This window comes from Anopheles coluzzii, chromosome 2, assembly GCF_943734685.1.
Source record: "Anopheles coluzzii chromosome 2, AcolN3, whole genome shotgun sequence".
Lineage (NCBI taxonomy): Eukaryota > Metazoa > Arthropoda > Insecta > Diptera > Culicidae > Anopheles > Anopheles coluzzii.
Genome location: NC_064670.1, coordinates 74,357,566 through 74,376,562, shown reverse-complemented (window position 1 = coordinate 74,376,562; position 18,997 = coordinate 74,357,566). Strand labels below are relative to the sequence as shown.

General features: G+C 40.6%; 2 protein-coding genes and 2 long non-coding RNA genes across 4 annotated transcripts; all 4 read right to left on the bottom strand.

Moving 5' to 3' along the window:
- Nucleotides 1-9,301: 9,301 nt before the first annotated feature.
- Nucleotides 9,302-11,585, bottom strand: LOC120959778 (uncharacterized). Its single transcript, XM_049606219.1, has 2 exons — nt 11,145-11,585; nt 9,302-11,068 (listed from the first exon to the last, which is right to left on the bottom strand). The coding sequence occupies exons 1-2, from the start codon at nt 11,183-11,185 to the stop codon at nt 10,111-10,113; spliced, it is 999 nt and encodes a 332-aa protein (XP_049462176.1). The 5' UTR covers nt 11,186-11,585; the 3' UTR covers nt 9,302-10,110.
- A 1,484-nt stretch (nt 11,586-13,069) lies between these two features.
- Nucleotides 13,070-13,484, bottom strand: LOC125906622 (uncharacterized). Its single transcript, XR_007451983.1, has 3 exons — nt 13,442-13,484; nt 13,328-13,384; nt 13,070-13,147 (listed from the first exon to the last, which is right to left on the bottom strand). It is a non-coding gene; the product is annotated as an uncharacterized LOC125906622 (long non-coding RNA).
- A 77-nt stretch (nt 13,485-13,561) lies between these two features.
- LOC125906616 (uncharacterized) lies at nt 13,562-14,152 on the bottom strand. The gene is made up of 4 exons (XR_007451974.1): nt 14,021-14,152; nt 13,849-13,962; nt 13,677-13,790; nt 13,562-13,617 (listed from the first exon to the last, which is right to left on the bottom strand). It is a non-coding gene; the product is annotated as an uncharacterized LOC125906616 (long non-coding RNA).
- A 38-nt stretch (nt 14,153-14,190) lies between these two features.
- LOC125906611 (uncharacterized) lies at nt 14,191-15,179 on the bottom strand. The gene is made up of 5 exons (XM_049606224.1): nt 14,938-15,179; nt 14,620-14,730; nt 14,421-14,528; nt 14,308-14,361; nt 14,191-14,247 (listed from the first exon to the last, which is right to left on the bottom strand). Exons 2-5 carry the CDS (start codon nt 14,726-14,728, stop codon nt 14,216-14,218), a joined length of 303 nt encoding a protein of 100 aa, XP_049462181.1. The 5' UTR covers nt 14,729-14,730; nt 14,938-15,179; the 3' UTR covers nt 14,191-14,215.
- Nucleotides 15,180-18,997: the final 3,818 nt, after the last annotated feature.

Genomic DNA, 18,997 nt, shown 5'->3' with positions numbered 1-18,997 from the left:
ATATATTTGGTACAAAAACTCTGTCACCAAACATAACGCATCCTTGGACTATTGATAATGATTCGCGCCTCGCGTAGTAAGGTTGGATTGCAGTTGGAAGATTAGTGGAACAATTCGGCCAACCTTCACGAATGAATTTGCAGAATGCTTGTAGTGTTGAGCTTGAAGCGGTTGCTTTACGGAGTGCTTGAAATGAAATCGGAACCTTCTGTGATGTATCGGACAGAATGCTCGAAAGGTCATCTTCTAAAGTCAGTGTTGCAATTACGTACTCTTCTTCCGGCTGCTTGTTTCGGTCAATCAATCGTGATAAAAGATCTGCGCATCCGAAATCTTGTGTGGACACGTATTGAATTTCGAAATCGTAATTCAACATGGTAAGTGCCCACCTTTGCAAACGGTTAGCGGTATGAAGTGGTATACCTTTTTTTGAATCAAAAATTGAAAGTAATGGTTTGTGATCCGTGAGCAAAGTGAAATGACGTCCAAGCAAGTATTTGTGAAACTTGCATACTGCGTAAACTAATGCGAGAGCTTCTTTTTCTGGTTGTCCATAGTTCTGTTCAGCGGGTGTAAGTGTTCGTGACGCGTGTTGAATTGCTTTCATTTTTCCATCAGTAAATTGATGAAAAATGACTGCACCAATTCCTGTGTTTGATGCGTCCGCAGCAACGATGATCGGAAGTTTTGGATCGTAGTGCGTTAGGAGCAAATGTGACTGAAGTGCTGCCTTAAACTTGACGAAAGCTTCCTGACACTCTGGCGTCCATTTCCATTTCGATTCCTTCTTAAGCAGCTGATCCATAGGGTCACGTAATTCGTGCAGGTTACGAACGAATCTTCCGTAAAAATTCACTGCTCCAAGATAAGATCGTAGCTCGGACACATTGCTTGGTGGTGGAATCGAAGCAATTGTCTTGATCTTTTCGGAATCTGGACGAATACCATGCTTATCTACAACGTGTCCCAAGTACACAAGTTGAGTCTTGCAAAAATGGCATTTTTCGGCTTTTACGTGAAATCCGTACTCCTTAAGACGTGCGAACAAGGTGTTGAGTGAATCATTGTGTGATTTCATATCCTTGCCGAAAACAATAACATCATCAATGAATGATCGCACCCCAGGAATATCAGCTATCATTCCATCTACGAGGCGTTGGAATGCTCCTGGTGCTGATTTTACCCCTGGTGCGAGACGGTTGAATCGGAATAATCCACGATGTGTATTGATGGTTAGTAAATGCTTTGAATCGTCGTCAACTTCGAGCTGAAGATAGGCATCGGACAGGTCTATGATGCTAAAGATGGTGCTGCCGTTAAGTTGCGAGAAAATTTCTTCTGGTGTTGACAATGGATAATAGTTTGCCTCCAACGCAGCATTCAATCCTGTTGAATAATCGGCACATATTCGAACACGTCCATTCGGTTTCCTCACCGCCACAATTGGAGCTGCCCACTCGGAGAAATCGACAGTTTCAATTATGCCCAAGTTTTGCAATCGAGTAAGTTCGGCATCAACTTAAGGTATTGTGTTAAAAGGTACAGGACGCTTTTGGCAGAAAACAGGCTTTGCGTTTGATTTGAGGTAAAGCTTAACCTTAGTTTTCTTGCAATGCCCCAATGTATCCTTAAAAACATCCGCATGCTTCGCTTGAATTTCTCGCATCTGCTGGTCGATCGATTCTGTTGTTAGTTGATTACAAATCGTATCGATTGGAATGGACCAAAGCTCGAATAGTTCAATCCATTCTATCCTTAGCAAGTTTAGGTTAACTGCTGTAGTGACGAAACACCTGCCTTGTTGGGTCTGGCCGTTGATGTTGATGGTGCACTGGAATTCGCCCGATAAATGGAGTGGCTTACCAGATGCATTGATGGCCTGAATCGTCACTGGTTGGATGTTCAGTGAGCCCAACTTTTGCCATGTTTGTTGTGAAATCACCGTAATATCACTTGCTGTGTCGAGCTGCAGATTGATTGTAACGCCGTTGTTGGTTGCAGGAACAAATTTTCTTTTGCTGGAGTGTTGAGTGATGTGATTGACAATATAGACACCTCTGGCATTCAGTTTTCCTTGATCACTTGTTGATGGTTTCGTGTTAGTCTTCTCCTCCCCGGCAGGTTTGAATTTTGAAAAACATCCACAGTAGCCTTCTTTGTGACCAACACGATTGCATTTTCTACACTGGTGTGTCGAGTATTGGCAATCTCGAACAAAGTGCATTTGACCGCAACGCCAGCATGGTCTGCGAGGTTGCTCTGATGTTTTTGATTCTTGATACCGCTGTCGATACTGTTCGTGATGGTGATGTTCTGTCTTCTCATGTAGAGCGTTTACCGTTGTAGATGAGTTTGGCTGTTGCTCAACTATGGAAGTATCTGCTTTCAAATTGACGAGTTTTTGGAAATCGTCAACCAAATTTTGCAGTGTAATGGGCGCATCTGCAGTTTCGGCATCAATGCGACAGAGTAGTCTGGCTCGTATGTCTGCGTAGGTTTGACCTTTCAATCCACAAATAAATACTAAACACTTGAAATGGTCAGCCTTCATGTTGTGGAATTCTGAATCTTCACAAGCCCGGTTCACTTTCGCCGCGTAACTAATAATGTCATCTGCTTCGGTTTTGACGAGCTGAAGACAACGGTAACGTCTGCTAAAAAGTGAACTCTGCGACCCGAAAATTTTCGATAATGTTTGCACAGTTTCCTTGAAAATTAGCTCCTTTGGAAGTTTCGGGAGGATGTAATTGGTGTACTGGTTGTGTGCTTGTGCATCCAACTTCCTCAGTAAAAGCCTGACCTTAGCGACATCTTCGAGTTCTTTGGCATCCGACTCGAACAAATCTTCATAACGTCGAAACCATTTTTGAAAAGTTCCTCCGTTCTCTGGATCGAAAGTAAACTCGGTCATGTTCATTGCCACGAATCGTTCCGTATTATTTGTACCCGTTGATGTTTCTGATAGCTCCTGCAGAGCCTTCAAAATCTCTAATTGAATGTTCTGATTTTCGAGAGACATTCTTGCTTTTAGTTCAACTATCCTCGTCGCCAATTGTTATATACTTAGTTGCCAGACTACGATGTGTTCAGATTAATAGCTTTATTCCATCTGACTATTCTATAAGGTTATAAATGTATACTACGATCGTACAATAACTATTCTATATGGTTGTACATGTGTACTGTGATATCCAACAGTATCGCACAAGACCTACTCATCTATTCTCAGAACACACCTATCAAAACACTTCACACTTGTGAATCACACGCTTCTTAGAGAGGTACACTTTACACTTAAATCCACGTCCTGTCCTCTTCTACGGCCAAAGCCGAAGAGTCTCCAATATTGTCAAATAAGAAGAAAAGAAATGGAGCAATTAAACTGAAGAATATACCTCACTAACTGTCGATAAGCGCAGCAAAACTTACAGCTCCACTGTCTGCCCTGAAAAGAGTTATCTGGACGTGGAGTGAACACACCCACGGTCCGCCCTGGTTTTTTCATTTTTTTATGACTTCGTGGGTTTTGAACCAGCAGTGGGTGTGAATGTTTGTCACCTCCCATACACTTTTCCTCCACACTTTTATCTGCCTCTTTTGGAAATAGCTTGATAATTGATGATTCTTCGAATTGAAACTCTCACAATTTAATTTTGATCACAATGTATTATCAGGAACAAAAATGAAATTTGGCAACCGCGACGTAACACTGAAGTCTCAAACAATTTAAAGACGAAGACACAGGTAAATACATTTTGATCATCCGCGTCAAGGTGATGACCATCAGGATTTGGGGCATTACAAACAACATTGATGAGAAAAAAAAACAGAAGTGGACTTAGCACACAATCCTGAAGGACACCTGACGTACTTAGGTATGACGACAGCCAGCTAATAATGCCATCACCAAAACCAAGTTTAGACAAATACGCTAATAAAAAATAGTGAGGTGAACTATCAAATGCAGTATGAAAGTCAGTGTATATTGCATTAAGTTGGGTACCAGCCTCAAAAGATCTAAAACTGGGGCCCTTTCTGTTGTAAGTTCGTAGGCTTAAATTTCAGCCTGTCAGCTGTTTGCATTGTATAGCAGTTTTCGAGCAGCTATCTAAGTGAGTATAATATACAGGTGGGCTTATCCCACGATGTATGAATTTAGAAGGCTGATTTTTATCGCTTCTGCTTCTGAATGGAGATTGTAAGAGTGTTTTGAGTATTCGTCAAGCCGAAAGCTCGTTGGAGCAAAAGTTTTCACCCATCCTGTCAAAATGTGACATTAAAATTTGGTTTTTAAAAAACATACCATGAGACCACCTGGAGTACATACACTTTGATTCTAGATTCCACCACCTGATCTTTTTAATGCACCATGGGATGAATGTAAACAACACCACCAGCAGCTCCGAAGCTGTCAAAACACAGATTTGTGAGCCTTTCTGTCTGAAACAGTGTCGAAATCCAACAAAATCATACACTTTTCAGAGCTTTGTGCAAAGTCCGATAGGTGACGCTACTGAGAAACTTGGCAGCAAGGGAAGAGGGAGAATATGTTTGGAAGAGAAGAAGGAAAAAATCAAAACATTTTTCGTAGCGTCTTTTGCATGTTTGTGGTTCGCAGCTTCGTGGCGTCTTTCGCAGCATTTTAGCAACCTTGTACGCATTTGTGTTGATATTTAAGTTAGTTTTCTTTATGAAAATGGACTCAAATGAGAAAAAACTCTCGGTTATAAACAAATTGTGTGGCAAAAATCGCCATTTGCAGGCTCTGCGTAAGTCTGGCGTTTTATACCGAAGAGCCGCAAAACTGTTAAAGCAGTATAAAGAATCGGTGGAAGATATTGTGAATGTGGTATCGCCATCAGAACTACAAGATAAGTATTTTAATGTAACAGCTATTAAGTTTACAGTTCTATAATTAGCATTTCTTGTTGGCTATGTAGCAGCGTCGACTTCACCGGAGCTGTTCGATGGCGAGAATACCGATATGGCATCATCAGTTGATCCCGAACTCATGCTTTTTCAAGAAACTCAGGATTTGGAACTGAACCTAAGTGAATCGGAAGATGAAGCATCGATGGACGACGATCAGGACATAGCATCTGAGGACGATGAAAACGATCCTGACTACACCAAAATGACAAGCGAAGAGGGCTTACGGTATTGGGCGCTAGCTCGATCAGAATCGCACGCATCTTTAAAAAGTTTGTTAAAATATCTTCGAGCCAACACAGATCTCCGTGTGCCTAAAGATCCAAGGACATTGCTGCGGACACGACGAAATCCTGCTATCCTTTCGTCCATAGGAAATGGCAAATTTTGGTATAATGGAATACGCCACTGCTTGACAAGTGAAATGCGGTAAGTAAATCTACATTGCTTATGAATACGAATATATGCATTTGTTTAGAAGGCTCCCGAAAAGCTGATGTGAGAATACTAAGTAATAATTTAAATAACCTTCTCTTTTAAAAGAAAACATACTGCAGTGCCACAGACGCTTCAGTACGATCTTAACATCGATGGCCTTCCTCTTCATACGCGATCTAAAACACAGTTCTGGCCAATTTTGTTGAAGATTGTTGACCAGCCGGATTGGCCAGTGATGATCGTGGCTATCTATTGCGGACCAACAAAACCGGAAAGTAATGAGCTTTATCTGCGGCAGCTAGTCGATGAGATAAATTTATTATCGAGCACTGGACTGATGGTGGGAGAAAATGCCATCACGTTAAAATTACGAGCCATCATCGCAGATACACCAGCACGAGCTTTCATTAAAGGTAAAATATAACCATTTATGACAGGTAAAATTTTCTAAATGTTGTTTCTTTGCAGGTGTCCAAGGTCATACTGGAAGACACTCCTGTTTAAAATGTTGCTGTGAAGGAGAATCGGTGTCACAACGAATGGTCTTTTTGGATACGTCTGCGGCAAAGCGCACTCACAAAGGATTTTTAGATGGAGATTATATTCTGCATTGTACGGGGTCTACGCCGTTGATTGATTTGGACGAATTTGACATCATTCTGGATATGATTGTTGTTGATCGTCTCCATCAAATAGACATTGGTCTTACAAAAAAACTACTTCACATTTGGTACATGGGAGTGTTAAAAGAATGGAAAAGATGGAATCGCCAGCAACGTGAAGAATTTAAACAAAGACTCCTAAAACAAAAACTCCCCTTTGAAACGAACCAAAAAATGCGCCCGATTGACGACCTAGCATATTGGAAAGGATCAGATTGCAAAACGTTTCTCCATTACGTGGCTCCCGTAGTATTGGAAGGATTGTTGAGTGAGCAGGAATATTTCATTTCATTTCATTTCATTTCATTTATTTCATACAATATCCGCCATCAAGGCTAAATATAATAGACTTAAAACTAATTTACAGGGTTTCACACTTTATCTCAAGACCGCGGGACCTCTTCCCGAATCTGTCTTAGCCAAAGCCAAGATTGCGGTATGATGCTTGAAATCGTTGATGATACCTGAAAACGTTGATGATACCTGAATTCATCGGATGCAATGCTGAATCTGCGGCACATTTCTCGAAACACACTGGTCCGCGCCGAGGACATGCGGTCGAATATTTTTTTACACGGATAACCTTTGTGTACATCAGTCTATTAGAAACACTCAATTATCCTTTTCGTTTTTTTAACCAAAAAAAGACAATTTAATAAAATGAGTGAATGCATATTTGTTTAATTAAAATATTTACAAATGTTAAGAAAGTAGTTTGAACTGTTTAAATAATCTTTTCTGGTAAAAACACGAAAAAATAATTCACTGCTTTCAGTACACTGATGTACACAAAGGTTATCCGTGTAAAAAAATATTCGACCGCATGTCCTCGGCGCGGACCAGTGTGTTTCGAGAAATGTGCCGCAGATTCAGCATTGCATCCGATGAATTCAGGTATCATCAACGTTTTCAAGCATCATACCGCAGTCTTGGCTTTGGCTAAGACAGATTCGGCAAGGGGTCCCGTGGTCTTGAGATAAAGTGTGAAACCCTGTAATACTAACAAATAAACAAAATAATTCATGAAAAACTAAGCCTAACTAACCTAGTCTTGACCTAGCAAAAAAAGAAAAGAAAAAAAACAAGAGTAGAGCGTAGAGACTATCATAAACTTAACAAAAAAAAAAAAAAAAGAGAGAGTAATAGAAAACCAAGGAGAAAAATTAAAGGGAATTAGAAGAAAAAATACGGTTACGGAAAGAGTTAAGAGAGGAGTCGAAATCAAAGAGATAGTAAAAGTGGTTAAACAACCTGAAACAGGACAGAAGAGGGTCATTGAAAGTATAAAGAGTATGACGTGTTTCAATTGACAGAGGATCACGTGGACGAAGAGAACGAGAGGGAACATACAGCGAGATGGACGAGAGTAAATCAGGAGCATCAGTAGCAGAAAGTAATAAGCCACCAATAAAACAAGCCTGAAACACTTGGCGGCGGAAGCTTAAGGAGTGAAGATTGAATAACTGCAATCGCGTTTCATAGGGAGGTAGTGAGGCAGCACCGAACAAACGACGAAAGGCAATCCTGGTAAAGAGGCGCTGAATGCTTTCAATTCTCGAACAGCCATCAATAGTGGGAGGATTCCAGATGATACTTGCATATTCAAGAATAGGCCTTACCAAAGCACAATAAAGGATTCTTAGGATGCTTTGATCTCTAAAAATAGAGGTAAAACGTAAGATAAACCCAAGGGTTCGATTTGCTTTTAGTAGCACCTCATCAAGCTGCAGTTTAAAGTTAAGACGACAGTCAAGTATAATACCAAGGTCACGGATGGACATAACACGAGAGAGGGAAGCGCTAGAGAGAGTATAGTTAAATGAAATAGGAGAAAGAGAGTGAGAGAAAGAAATAACAGAACATTTTTCGGGACACAGGCGAAGTAAATTGGATGAACACCAATGAGCAAATGCATTGAGGTAATGCTGAAGTCTCAGACAATCAGAAGAAGAAGACACAGGTAAAAAGATTTTGATATCATCCGCATAAAGGAGATGACCATCAGGAGGTAAAACATTACAAACATCATTGATGAACAAAGAAAACAGAAGTGGACTTAGCACACAACCCTGAGGGACACCTGACGTACAAAAAAACTCCTCAGATAAGTACGACCCGGTTTTAACCCTGCATGATCGATTACTTAAATATGAGGACAGCCAGCTAATAATGCCATCACCAAAACCAAGTTTAGACAATTTAGCTAATAATAAAGAGTGAGGCAAACTATCAAAAGCAGCATGAAAGTCGGTGTATATTGCATCAAGTTGGGTACCGGCCTCAAAAGATCTAAAAATATTGGAAATAAAAGACATGAGATTAGTTGAAGTAGACCTACCAGGCATAAACCCATGCTGTTTAGGGCTAATAGCGGAACTACAACTATGAAGTATGGTTGGAAAGATACATAGCTCAAAAGTTTTGGCTGTGGCGCAAGTTTGGGTTATCCCACGATAATTAGAAACAATGCTACGGCATCCCTTTTTGTGTACCGGAAAAAGCCAACAGGATTTGCAAAGAGCAGGAAAAACCCCAAGAGAAAGTGAAAGGTTGAAAATTTTAGCAAGGTGTGGAGCAAGCACGTCCTTACAGTTTATTAAAACAGAGGCAGGAATGCCATCTGGACCAGGAGTAAAAGAACGTTTCAACCCAAATAACACCTGTACAACTGTTTCAGAGCTAACCGAAATATCGGAGAGATTAATTAAGTTCTCTGGCGTGTAGAGTAGCCCACCCTCAATAAGGTTAGGGTCACTAACCGGTGGCTCAAACATTTGGGAAAAATGTGCAGAGAATAGCTCACAGATCTCAACAGGCGTAGAGGCAGTTCGAGAATCAAGTACCATTTCATTAGGTAACGTATTGCACCCTCTTCGAATCCTAACAAATTGCCAGAAGGATGCTGGATCAGAACGGAAACGCGATTGCAGTCTACTCGAATAGGCCTCAAAACAAGCCCTGTTGTATAGTCGATGCGCAGAGGCAGCGTACTTAAATAAACGAAAGTTGAAAGCAGATCGGTTCAGACGATACCTCCTAAGATATTTCATTCTATCCTTTTTCAGGTTGCGAAGAGTACGATTGGACCAGGGAGGATTAGGAGGGGAACGAAAAATAGGTGTACATGAAAGGAGTGCAGAGGTTAACAAAGCATTAAACGATTGGACAGCCTCGTCGAGCGATGTACATTGATAAAAAAAAGTCCAGTCGGAACGAGATAGAATTGAATTAAGTTTACGATAGTCTGTGAGCCGAAAATTATAACAAACTCTCAATGAATTAGGAGCAGAAGGTAATACATTCATAACCCTACTAGCCCTAAATAAAGAAGACGGTAACGCAATTTCTAGAGCAGGATGATGGGCATCCTGGGGCAGGAGCAGTGACGAAGCAGGATACACAGAACAACATGCAGCTGCAGCAGAGTTGGAGAGCACCAGGTCCAAATAATGATTTAAATGGTTATGCACCCCGTTCAGCTGATAGAGTTCATGCAGGTTTAACATATCCAAAAAGCAGGAACTGGATGTATTCGAAGAAATATGTGGCACATAATGTCTTATAGCTGAAGATGAATCTGGCCTTACTGCAGTAGAAAGCGACCACTCTAACGCAGGTTGATTGAAGTCACCCAGAAGGATAAGATGATCATTCGGTTTCATTTGCATGTATGCATCACTGATGAAAGCAGAAAGGGATTCCAAATAGTTGCGGTCGCTGCTCAAATACGGTGGCACATAAACAATCCCCACATAAAGACGAAACTTAGAAAAAGAAACACGTATACATAAAGCTTCAAGCGTGGGTTGATTAATGTTAAGTGCCACAGAAGGATATCGAACGGAACATGCAAGTAGCACACCACCCCCACGCGAACGTTCGTTGTTTAACCTGCTTCGATCACAGCGGTATATGTTGTAGGCATCACTATCAAGGACCATGTTGGATGGAATCGATTCATTTAACCAGGTTTCAGTAAGGGCAAGCATTTCAAATCCTGATTCATTCGCAGAAAGGCGCAATTCATTGTATTTGGTGCGAAGGCCTCGAACATTTTGGTAATATATCACAAATGGGTCTATTACTTGTGAGCTATCCGTTTGGCAAACGGGCTGATCTGTGGTGAGCGGTTCGTGTTGCTGAGATTCGATTGTGATTGAAGCCCCACCCCCGGTGATAACTGAGGCGGTGTGGGAGGAAACTCCAGTTGAATAGCCTCTAGGATCTCGGTCATCTGGGATGGTGATAGAATCACGCGCTGTGGGGGTGGCGATCGATGTTCCAAAAAATGATCCGGATGAGCGGTAGTTTTTGGCACAGCTGAAGAGCAATTTTCACTATTTGTACGATGCGAAATAAGCTCAGAAGGGTCAAATCGAGCCCTTTCATGTACACGTTGCTTTGGTAGGCCACGAGCAACAAACTCCCGAACAGTAAGTGAAACTGGCCAAATAGTAGAGTGCAGCGCAAGCTCCTTAAGAGATTTAGGAACACTCACTTTGAACGATATGAATGACATCGAGTCCAGGTTCACACCCTTTTTCGTGAGACGGTAAACATTAATATCGTCCGTTGGTAGCACAGCTTTAAGCCACACACGCATATCATCAGCCGAGACATGCGATTTGATGTTCGTGAAGTATAACCATACTTTCTCGGCTATGCCCGTGTTGGTGGTGTTTTGGTTCAAAACAGGATCAGAAGATGCTTGTGTATTTGTTCGATAGTTTCCAGCACTAACATCACTAGTCGGCTTAGTACGATGATTGTAGTGGTTACAGTTGTCAGAATCATCCACAGTGTTTGTATCGTTCGCAGCTTGGATATCATCAGTGAGCTCCGTTGAGTTAGTAAATGTACGGCGAGCGGAAGCTGTTTTAGTCGTTCTGGATGTATTTGTGGCATTGAGCGACGATACATTAGTGGATGTGTGCGATCGCGATGCGTTGCTAACAGACGGCTTAGCTAATATGGGTGTTAGCGCTCGCTTATCAACGAGAGCGAGGATCTCAGGAAGCAAATCGCTCTTGATAGCCGATCTAAGAGAAGAGAGAGATGAGTCAATTGTGGTGAGAATATCTGCTTTCACCAATTCGAGTAGGGCTGCTATCTCACTTGTGAGAAGTGAATTTGTGCCAATGCGAAACTCGTGACATGTTTTGCACAACCACAACAATTGATTATTACGCCCAAGCTCACGAGTAGAATCACGGGACAACCCCGTGCAATGGGTGTGATGCTTGGAACCACAAACACCGGCACAGGACACCGAATTAGCACTATCGGTGGGTGCATTGCAGGTTGAGCACTGCATAACGATGACTCAGCACAATCTGATGAGTGACAGGAGCAGAAACGAAGCCAAACACTTTCTCGGCAAAAATGTTGAATAAACAGAAGCAGCTTTATATTAATCGAAGGCACGCACTAGCCAGTACGAACAACTCAGCAGCACCACTGTTGCAAATGTTGAGATTCCAGAAAAAACACGGCAAAACAGCGTATAAAATCAGGAGCACGAGGAAGGCACATCCACTCAGTTTGACAGTCAATCTCTCTCCAGCATTTTATGCTTTATTTCTGTGCTATAACGATATTTTCATCAACCGAACATAAAGAACACTGGAAAGCTGCTGGTACTATGCTAAAAACTTTTGTAGAAACATTTGCCGATGTATATCATAAAAAAGCTGTTACGTCCAATGTACATAGTCTAATCCACCTCGAAGAAGAAGTAGAGCGGTTTGGTCCTCTGGACTATCACTCAACATATGCATATGAACGCAAGCTAGGAAATATAAAAAACAGGCTCATTAGAACTAACTATAGATGTTTAGAACAGGCAATTCGTAGAATATCGGAATTTGAAAATTTTACAGGAGCTCAACAAAACGATCAACCATTTCGTCAGCCGTTTTATACGCAAAGAGGGCAAACTATTACTATGAATGTGAGGAAAAATTTAAAGCTGCGAAATGATGATGTCAACGATTTGTTTATGACCAACAAAAACGTAATTTTAAAATTTGTTTCAGTAAGACAAGAGCAGGATAAGTTGATGATAGTTGGAAAAATGTTTTCCCGTATTTTCGAATATTTTGACGAGCACAATTCTTCCACAAAGCTACATATATACTCTGTTTATAAAGATGATTTGAAAAATGACGAGGTTTTATTAGAATGCTCCGATGTCAAACTTAAATTTGCTAGAACTATCAAAGAAGCCGATGGAAATATGGTATTATTTCCATTATTAAATACACTCAATGACTAATACAAAATAACTTGATGAGTGAATAATAAAAACTATTATAACTTGTTAACAAAACATCGATTTCATTTATTTTGTACTGCATTAAGTACTGCATAAGAGTTCTAAGATATCACATGAATTAAGAGGCGAAATTCAATGAAGTGTAAAGTCAAAGGCTTTTAAACCTCAATTAAACTTAAAGATTCCTCAACTATTTGTTTGGTTGCATTCCTGCCGGCTTAGATAGTATGTAGCGTATCTCAATTTAAGGATGAAGAAATCTGCAACTTCACGGTCCCCTACTTTGGAAAGTTCAGTACTTCCTACAGTTTTAAACAAGTCTATTATTCCTTTATAATTTGACAAAGTGTACATTGCTCTTTTTCCTCTTCCACTCCATGTCAGAAGGCAAAGAAATTTGGGTGTAAATAACGCTTTGAGCAGTTTCGACATCCTTTTTGTACTTATTGGCACGTTAATGTACCTTTGAACCCATGCAACAAACGTATTTTTATACTGATCATCGTTTTTAAGTCGCTCGTCAAGTTCAGTCAATGCTTCGCCACTGTCGATGGTATCAAACTCGAAATTTTCCAACACTTTTGGATCAACATTCGTTTGATTGGTCTGTGACGAGATTTGATTATACAGTGAAGCAAAAGTCGCTTCCATTCCGGCCATGCGTCGAAACATTGGTTCCATGAAACTATCCCTTTGTTCCTGGAATATGCTAGTAACTTCATCTAAAATCACAAATAAAAAACAAATTACCATATATTCAAGTCACCCTTCGGACCCATATAAGTACCACGAATAAGCTGTCGTAATATGTTCTTGGTGATTAAGAATGGAGTATCGTCGGGATCTGAAATAAAGATGGAAGAACAAACCAAACATTAAAAATAAAACAAATATATTTAACACATGCCTTATTTGGTTTTTTGTTTCTACGCTCTGAATATGTTTGCTCATAATAAGTTGTATTGACTGCTGTACAACAAGTTGATTAGGTCTATGAACTAAATTTTAATTCTTTTTTACTCACCAAGCAAACCACCAGATAGTTCGGTATTAACCATTTGCAGACTCGGTTTGCTCGGACCTATAAAATGAGATAGATTACCACAATTATAATTAAAACATGTTTCAATTTGCTTACCCGGAGTAGCGTAAGATGTTTTGGAATGCTGTTTTAGTTTGCTTTACTCTGAATGGAAAACATATTATTTGTCACGAATGTAACGAACTCATATTTAAAGAAGGTGTCGGCAATTAACCTACCCATAATATCTCCTGACGTTTCCAAAGACGTTTGTTGGATTGATTTACTATAACCTATGCAGGAAGAATATGGTCATTACAAAGCGTACGAAATTGGTTAAAATAAAACTTACTCGGCGTAGCTCCAGCAGTCTTTAAAAAAATAGTTTGCTGTGTTTGTGTAACGGGATGTGGCTTTCCAGCAGACTTTTTAACATCTAATGGCTGTTGTACAGGTTTGCTAGTACCTGCAAAAAAGATAACGATTATTAAAAAGGTTGAAGGAAGGGTGTTCATGAATCTCACTTGGAGTAGCTCCAGCAGTCTTTAAAAAAATAGTTTGCTGTGTTTGTGTAACGGGATGTGGCTTTCCAGCAGACTTTTTAACATCTAATGGCTGTTGTACAGGTTTGCTAGTACCTGCAAAAAAGATAACGATTATTAAAAAGGTTGAGGGAAGGGTGTTCATGAATCTCACTTGGAGTAGCTCCAGCAGTCTTTAAAAAAATAGTTTGCTGTGTATGTGTGACGGGATCTGGTTTTCCAGCAGACTTTTTAACATCTAATGGCTGTTGTACAGGTTTGGTAGTACCTGCGAAAAAGATAACGATTATTTCAAAAGGTTGAGGGAAGGGTGTTCATGAATCTTACATGGAGTAGCTCCAGCAGTTTTTTAAAAAATAGTTTGCTGTGTTTGTGTGGAGCCTGTAAGAAAAAAAGTACTGTTAATAACGAAGTAACATAAAGGATCTTGAAATAACTCACTCGGATTAGCATCTAATGGTTTCGCACATACAGTTTGATCCAGATTGACAGCACCTGCATGGAAACGATAAAATTACTCATGAACGTAAGAACGAATTCTCCATTACACTCACCACAAATAGTGCCACGAATTTCTAGTTTTTGTCCATTTGGAAAAACAATATAATTCTTCATTGTCCCAGATGGTTGCTCTTTTTGCTGCTTTTTAGCGTTTCCAGAATCTGTATAAAAGCAACATCGAAGCAACATAACGCAAATTAATTACAAAGTTTAAGAATGGTGAAAATCGAACTATAACATTTAAATACATACCAAGTGTTGTTTCTTCTTCTTCTTCAAAATTTCTTAGCATGCTTAAGGGCCGCTTACCAGGATTCCCATTTTCGTCTACGATGCTTACGTTTTTGTTTTTGTTTTCCATATCTGTGAACAATAATGAAACATTACCATCGCATCATGAAAGTGGTAAACACAATATTAATTTCTATATGTAGCAACGTAACACACTCGTATTCGATCCAGACCAATAGATAAATGAGAACGCCGACTGTAGCGAAAGGCCCTACTTGATGTCGTCGATGAATCGAATACCAGCAGCGCCACGGTAAGTTTAATTTAAAAAAGTCTAACCTCTCTCTCTCTTCTCTCACACAGGCCAAGTATCAAAAGAGTACGAGAGTACACGATGGCATACGAATACACACAACACGGAATGGCACACAACGGGAGCACACGGTGGAATACCAATACACAACAACAACACGAAATGAAATGGTACACAAGTGTGGGGGACAATATCACCTACTTTTTTTTAGCCAAACGATCCACAGTCAAATAGGGCTTCTTTCACCCACATTTTTGACAGCAAGCGCTCCCCCGCCCTTCGTTATGAATGACAATTTGGACTGTTTTTCCACACTCACTCCACACTCACAGTGAGGGCTCAGATGACACTCGGGTGAGCCTGAATTTTGACACTGGTGCTGCTGGTGACCGTTGATTGCGCAGGATACTGCTTTCGGAATTTCTGGTGTTTTACTTTAAAAAAACTGCAACTAAATGTGTCTCTTACTCTGTTTCTGACATTTTCAATGATAAAGGAAAATAAACCATCAATCATTGAACATTTTGACGTATTTAATTTCTTTCTATCCCATAGTGGCGAGAGCCCGCCAAACTGACAGATTGAAATGGCTTATACCGATATTGAAAAATAGTGTAACGATTTTGAAAGCAAAACTTTTATATTGAACTAGCTTTTCAGACTTGAAATCACCCGTGCAGCCTTCAGCATTCGTTTAACGTGGTTGAAATTTTCAGTTTCAACATTGAAGTGGCTTGGAAAACCCTGTAAGTCTCAAAAGCCTGAACGGGCCGGCATGTCCACGTAGGTCGTTACGCCAAATAGAAAAAGAAGTCGTTTTCAAATTTACAGATTGTTAAAAAATCAAATTTAGAAAATTTCCAAATTTATCTACGTCCTTGTAAATTTTTGAACATTGCTTGTCATATACTTTATACCTTGTATATCAAATGCCGCGACTCGAGGGTGGAGACTACGGGAACCATCTTCTATAAGTCAACCCAGATCCTGGCATACGCTGATGATATAGACATCATTGGCCCCTCCTATTTAGCAGAAGCCTACCAAGGGATCGAGCAGGCGGGAGAGCTTCGGATTGCAGATAAACGAGACAAAGACCAAACTAATGGTGGCAACATCAGCGGGCCTACCAATAATTCATTCGAATCTACGTAGGCGTGACGTGCACATAGGTAAACGCACTTTTGAAGTCGTACCACAATTCACCTATCTTGGGTCAAAGGTCAGCAACGACAATAGCATGAAAGCTGAGTTGCGCGCAAGGATGCTGGCTGCCAACCGGTCATCCTACAGCCTGAAAAATCAGTTCACCTCCAAGAACCTGTCGCGATGGACAACGCTGGGACTATATAGTACCTATATAGTACCAGTACTCACATACGCCTCTGAGACATGGACACTGTCCAAATCTGACGAAGCCCTCTTAGCCGCGTTCGAGTGGAAGATGCTCAGAAGGATACTTGGCCCCGTATGTGTAGAAGGACAATGGAGGAGCTGCTATGGAGGAGATGTACGGCGACCTCACTGTCGTACAGCGTATTAAGCTCGCCAGGCTCCGGTGGGCTGGACATGTTGTACGCATGGAAACGGACGACCCAGCCCGTAAAGTCTTTTTAGGCCGTCCACAAGGACAGAGGAGGCGTGGTAGGCCCAAATTGAGGTGGCAAGATGGTGTGGAGGCATCCGCCATTAAGGCCGGGATAACGGACTGGCAGACGAAGGCGCGAAACCGTGAGCGGTTTCGGACACTCCTGAGGCAGGCCAAGACCGCAAAGCGGTTGTAGCGCCGAATAAGTAAGTAAGTATAGCTGGCAACACGCTTAATCCGTGCGAATAAAATTGACAGCTGTTCATATGTGGGGGACATTTGTAGCGATTGACAGGTTGGTAAAAAATGTTTTTCCGGAGAAAGTTATAGACAAAATGCTTTTTAATATTAATATAAAAAATCGTTTGAAATCGTAAAATCAAACATAAATAATATTAATACATGCTTTATATTCATTCATTTGTTTTTATTCCGAAAGTATTTGTTTATATTCCGAAAGTAATCAGCGGTTGTTTACTTCACGTAACCTGTTATGTTCCTTTCTGTTGTTTGATGCGAACCTTTCTGCCACATTGATTTTTTTTTTTGAAGAATTTTGATGATCAATTGAAACCTGGCTGACTAGCAAATTTTAGTCGAATGAGTGAATTGATAACAAGGCAATTACTTCTTGTAAGGATTCATTAAACAAATTATTTCGTATTCATTGTTTTAAACATGACATAACATTTACAGTAGAACGTCGATTATCCGGGCAGTTCGGGACTGAACAGATGCGGGTTAATTGATTTCCACGGATAATGGTCCAAGAAATGTCAAATTCATACAAATTTTTTAAAATTCACTGGTTTTACTAGAAATTCACATCAAAATACAGTGGAGCGCCGGTTATCCGGGTACCTGTTATCCGGCTGTCCGTTTATCCGTGCTGTTGAGATATGACAAGTCCATACAAAGGTGACATTGCATTATGAGGAGAATATTTGAAAAAGCGGATTAAAAGAGCACATTGTCATAACAAAACACACGTTAATTCAAGGCTAATTTCAAATATTCTTAGCGAAAAACATCAAGTTAATAAAAACAGGGTTATTTTTATCAAAAAATAAGATAATTATCCAAAAATTAATTAGGAATTGGTGATAAAATATATCATTTGACTCATTATCCGTGTTATTCGCATATCCGAGCGAGATAAAGTCCCGAGAAACCCGGAAAAATGGCACTCCACTGTAATCGATTAATCACTAGTAGAATATGTTTTGAATCAATAACAATAGATTTAAAATTGTCTTTTATCATAAATGAAGTTAGAAAGTATCACAGATTGCTGCACAACAAATGTTTTGCTAACCGGTTCATCGCAGAAAATGTTCGCCAACTGTCAAATTCATGCGCACGGTTAAGCCGCCCGCCGGTTAATCCGTCCCCGGAAAATCGACGTTCTACTGTATATCTGCTTCAGTAGCGGCATCTCATAACCATGATCATTTAACGCACCAGCATGGAAAATACAAATGTACAAAAATAAAGTTGATGTTGTCTGTAGAAGAAAACTAAGTTTAATCAACAAATTTGACAAAGGAACATCCACATACAATCTCGCAAACGAATATCGAGGGCTATAAACAGTACGTGGCATTTTAAAACAAAAAAATATCAACTACAAACATGTAATGGTTTCCTTCATAGAGGAAAATCGTGAAGATGTCGTCGTATGAGCATCTCGATGTAAGGGATAAGGTAGAAAAAGGATACGATACGCAATAATCGCTTGTAGCTAGAACACAACGCAAACCAAGGGTGATTAGTGGTTGTGTTTATTACGGCAGCACTCACCTGGCGAATCTCTAGATTCGTTTCGTTGGCTGGTTCCGGGTTAGAGTTGGGCCAGATGGAAGCGGGCAAAGATAGCCAATCCGGACCGAAGCTCCAAAGTTTGCTTTTCAGGAAATCAGCGGCTGACATGCCTCGTGAAACCAGATCAGCAGGATTAGACACGCCGGGTACATGTCTCCACTGCCGCGGGTGTGAGTAATGTTGCACTTCAGATACCCGTTTAGCCACGAACGTTGCCCATGTGTTGGGTGTGGCGCTGATCCAGGTTAAGGTGATGGTGGAATCCGACCAAAAGAAAGATTCTGCAACGTTGATCCCCATCGCCTTCTTTACTCGGTGATGCAGGTGTGCTCCTAATACAGCAGCGCATAGTTCAAGGCAGGGTAGTGTGACGCGCTTCAGCGGTGCCACACGCGATTGGGAAGAAAGCAAAGTTATGCGTATCTGTCCACCTTCGCCTTCACAACGCGCATAAATGCAGGCTCCATATGCTGCTTCCGATGCATCACAGAAGGTACAGTATTGGACATAATGATAGGGCGTTGGTTTTTTCAACGCACCATGCACCCGTTGGGCCAGGTTAATGTGTGGTTTGTATGTGTTTGTGTTAGTGTGTGTGTGTGTGTATGTATATTTGAGTGTGTATTGGTGTGTGTGTGTTTCACAAGTATGTCGTTTCGGATAGATTTGTTAGTAGT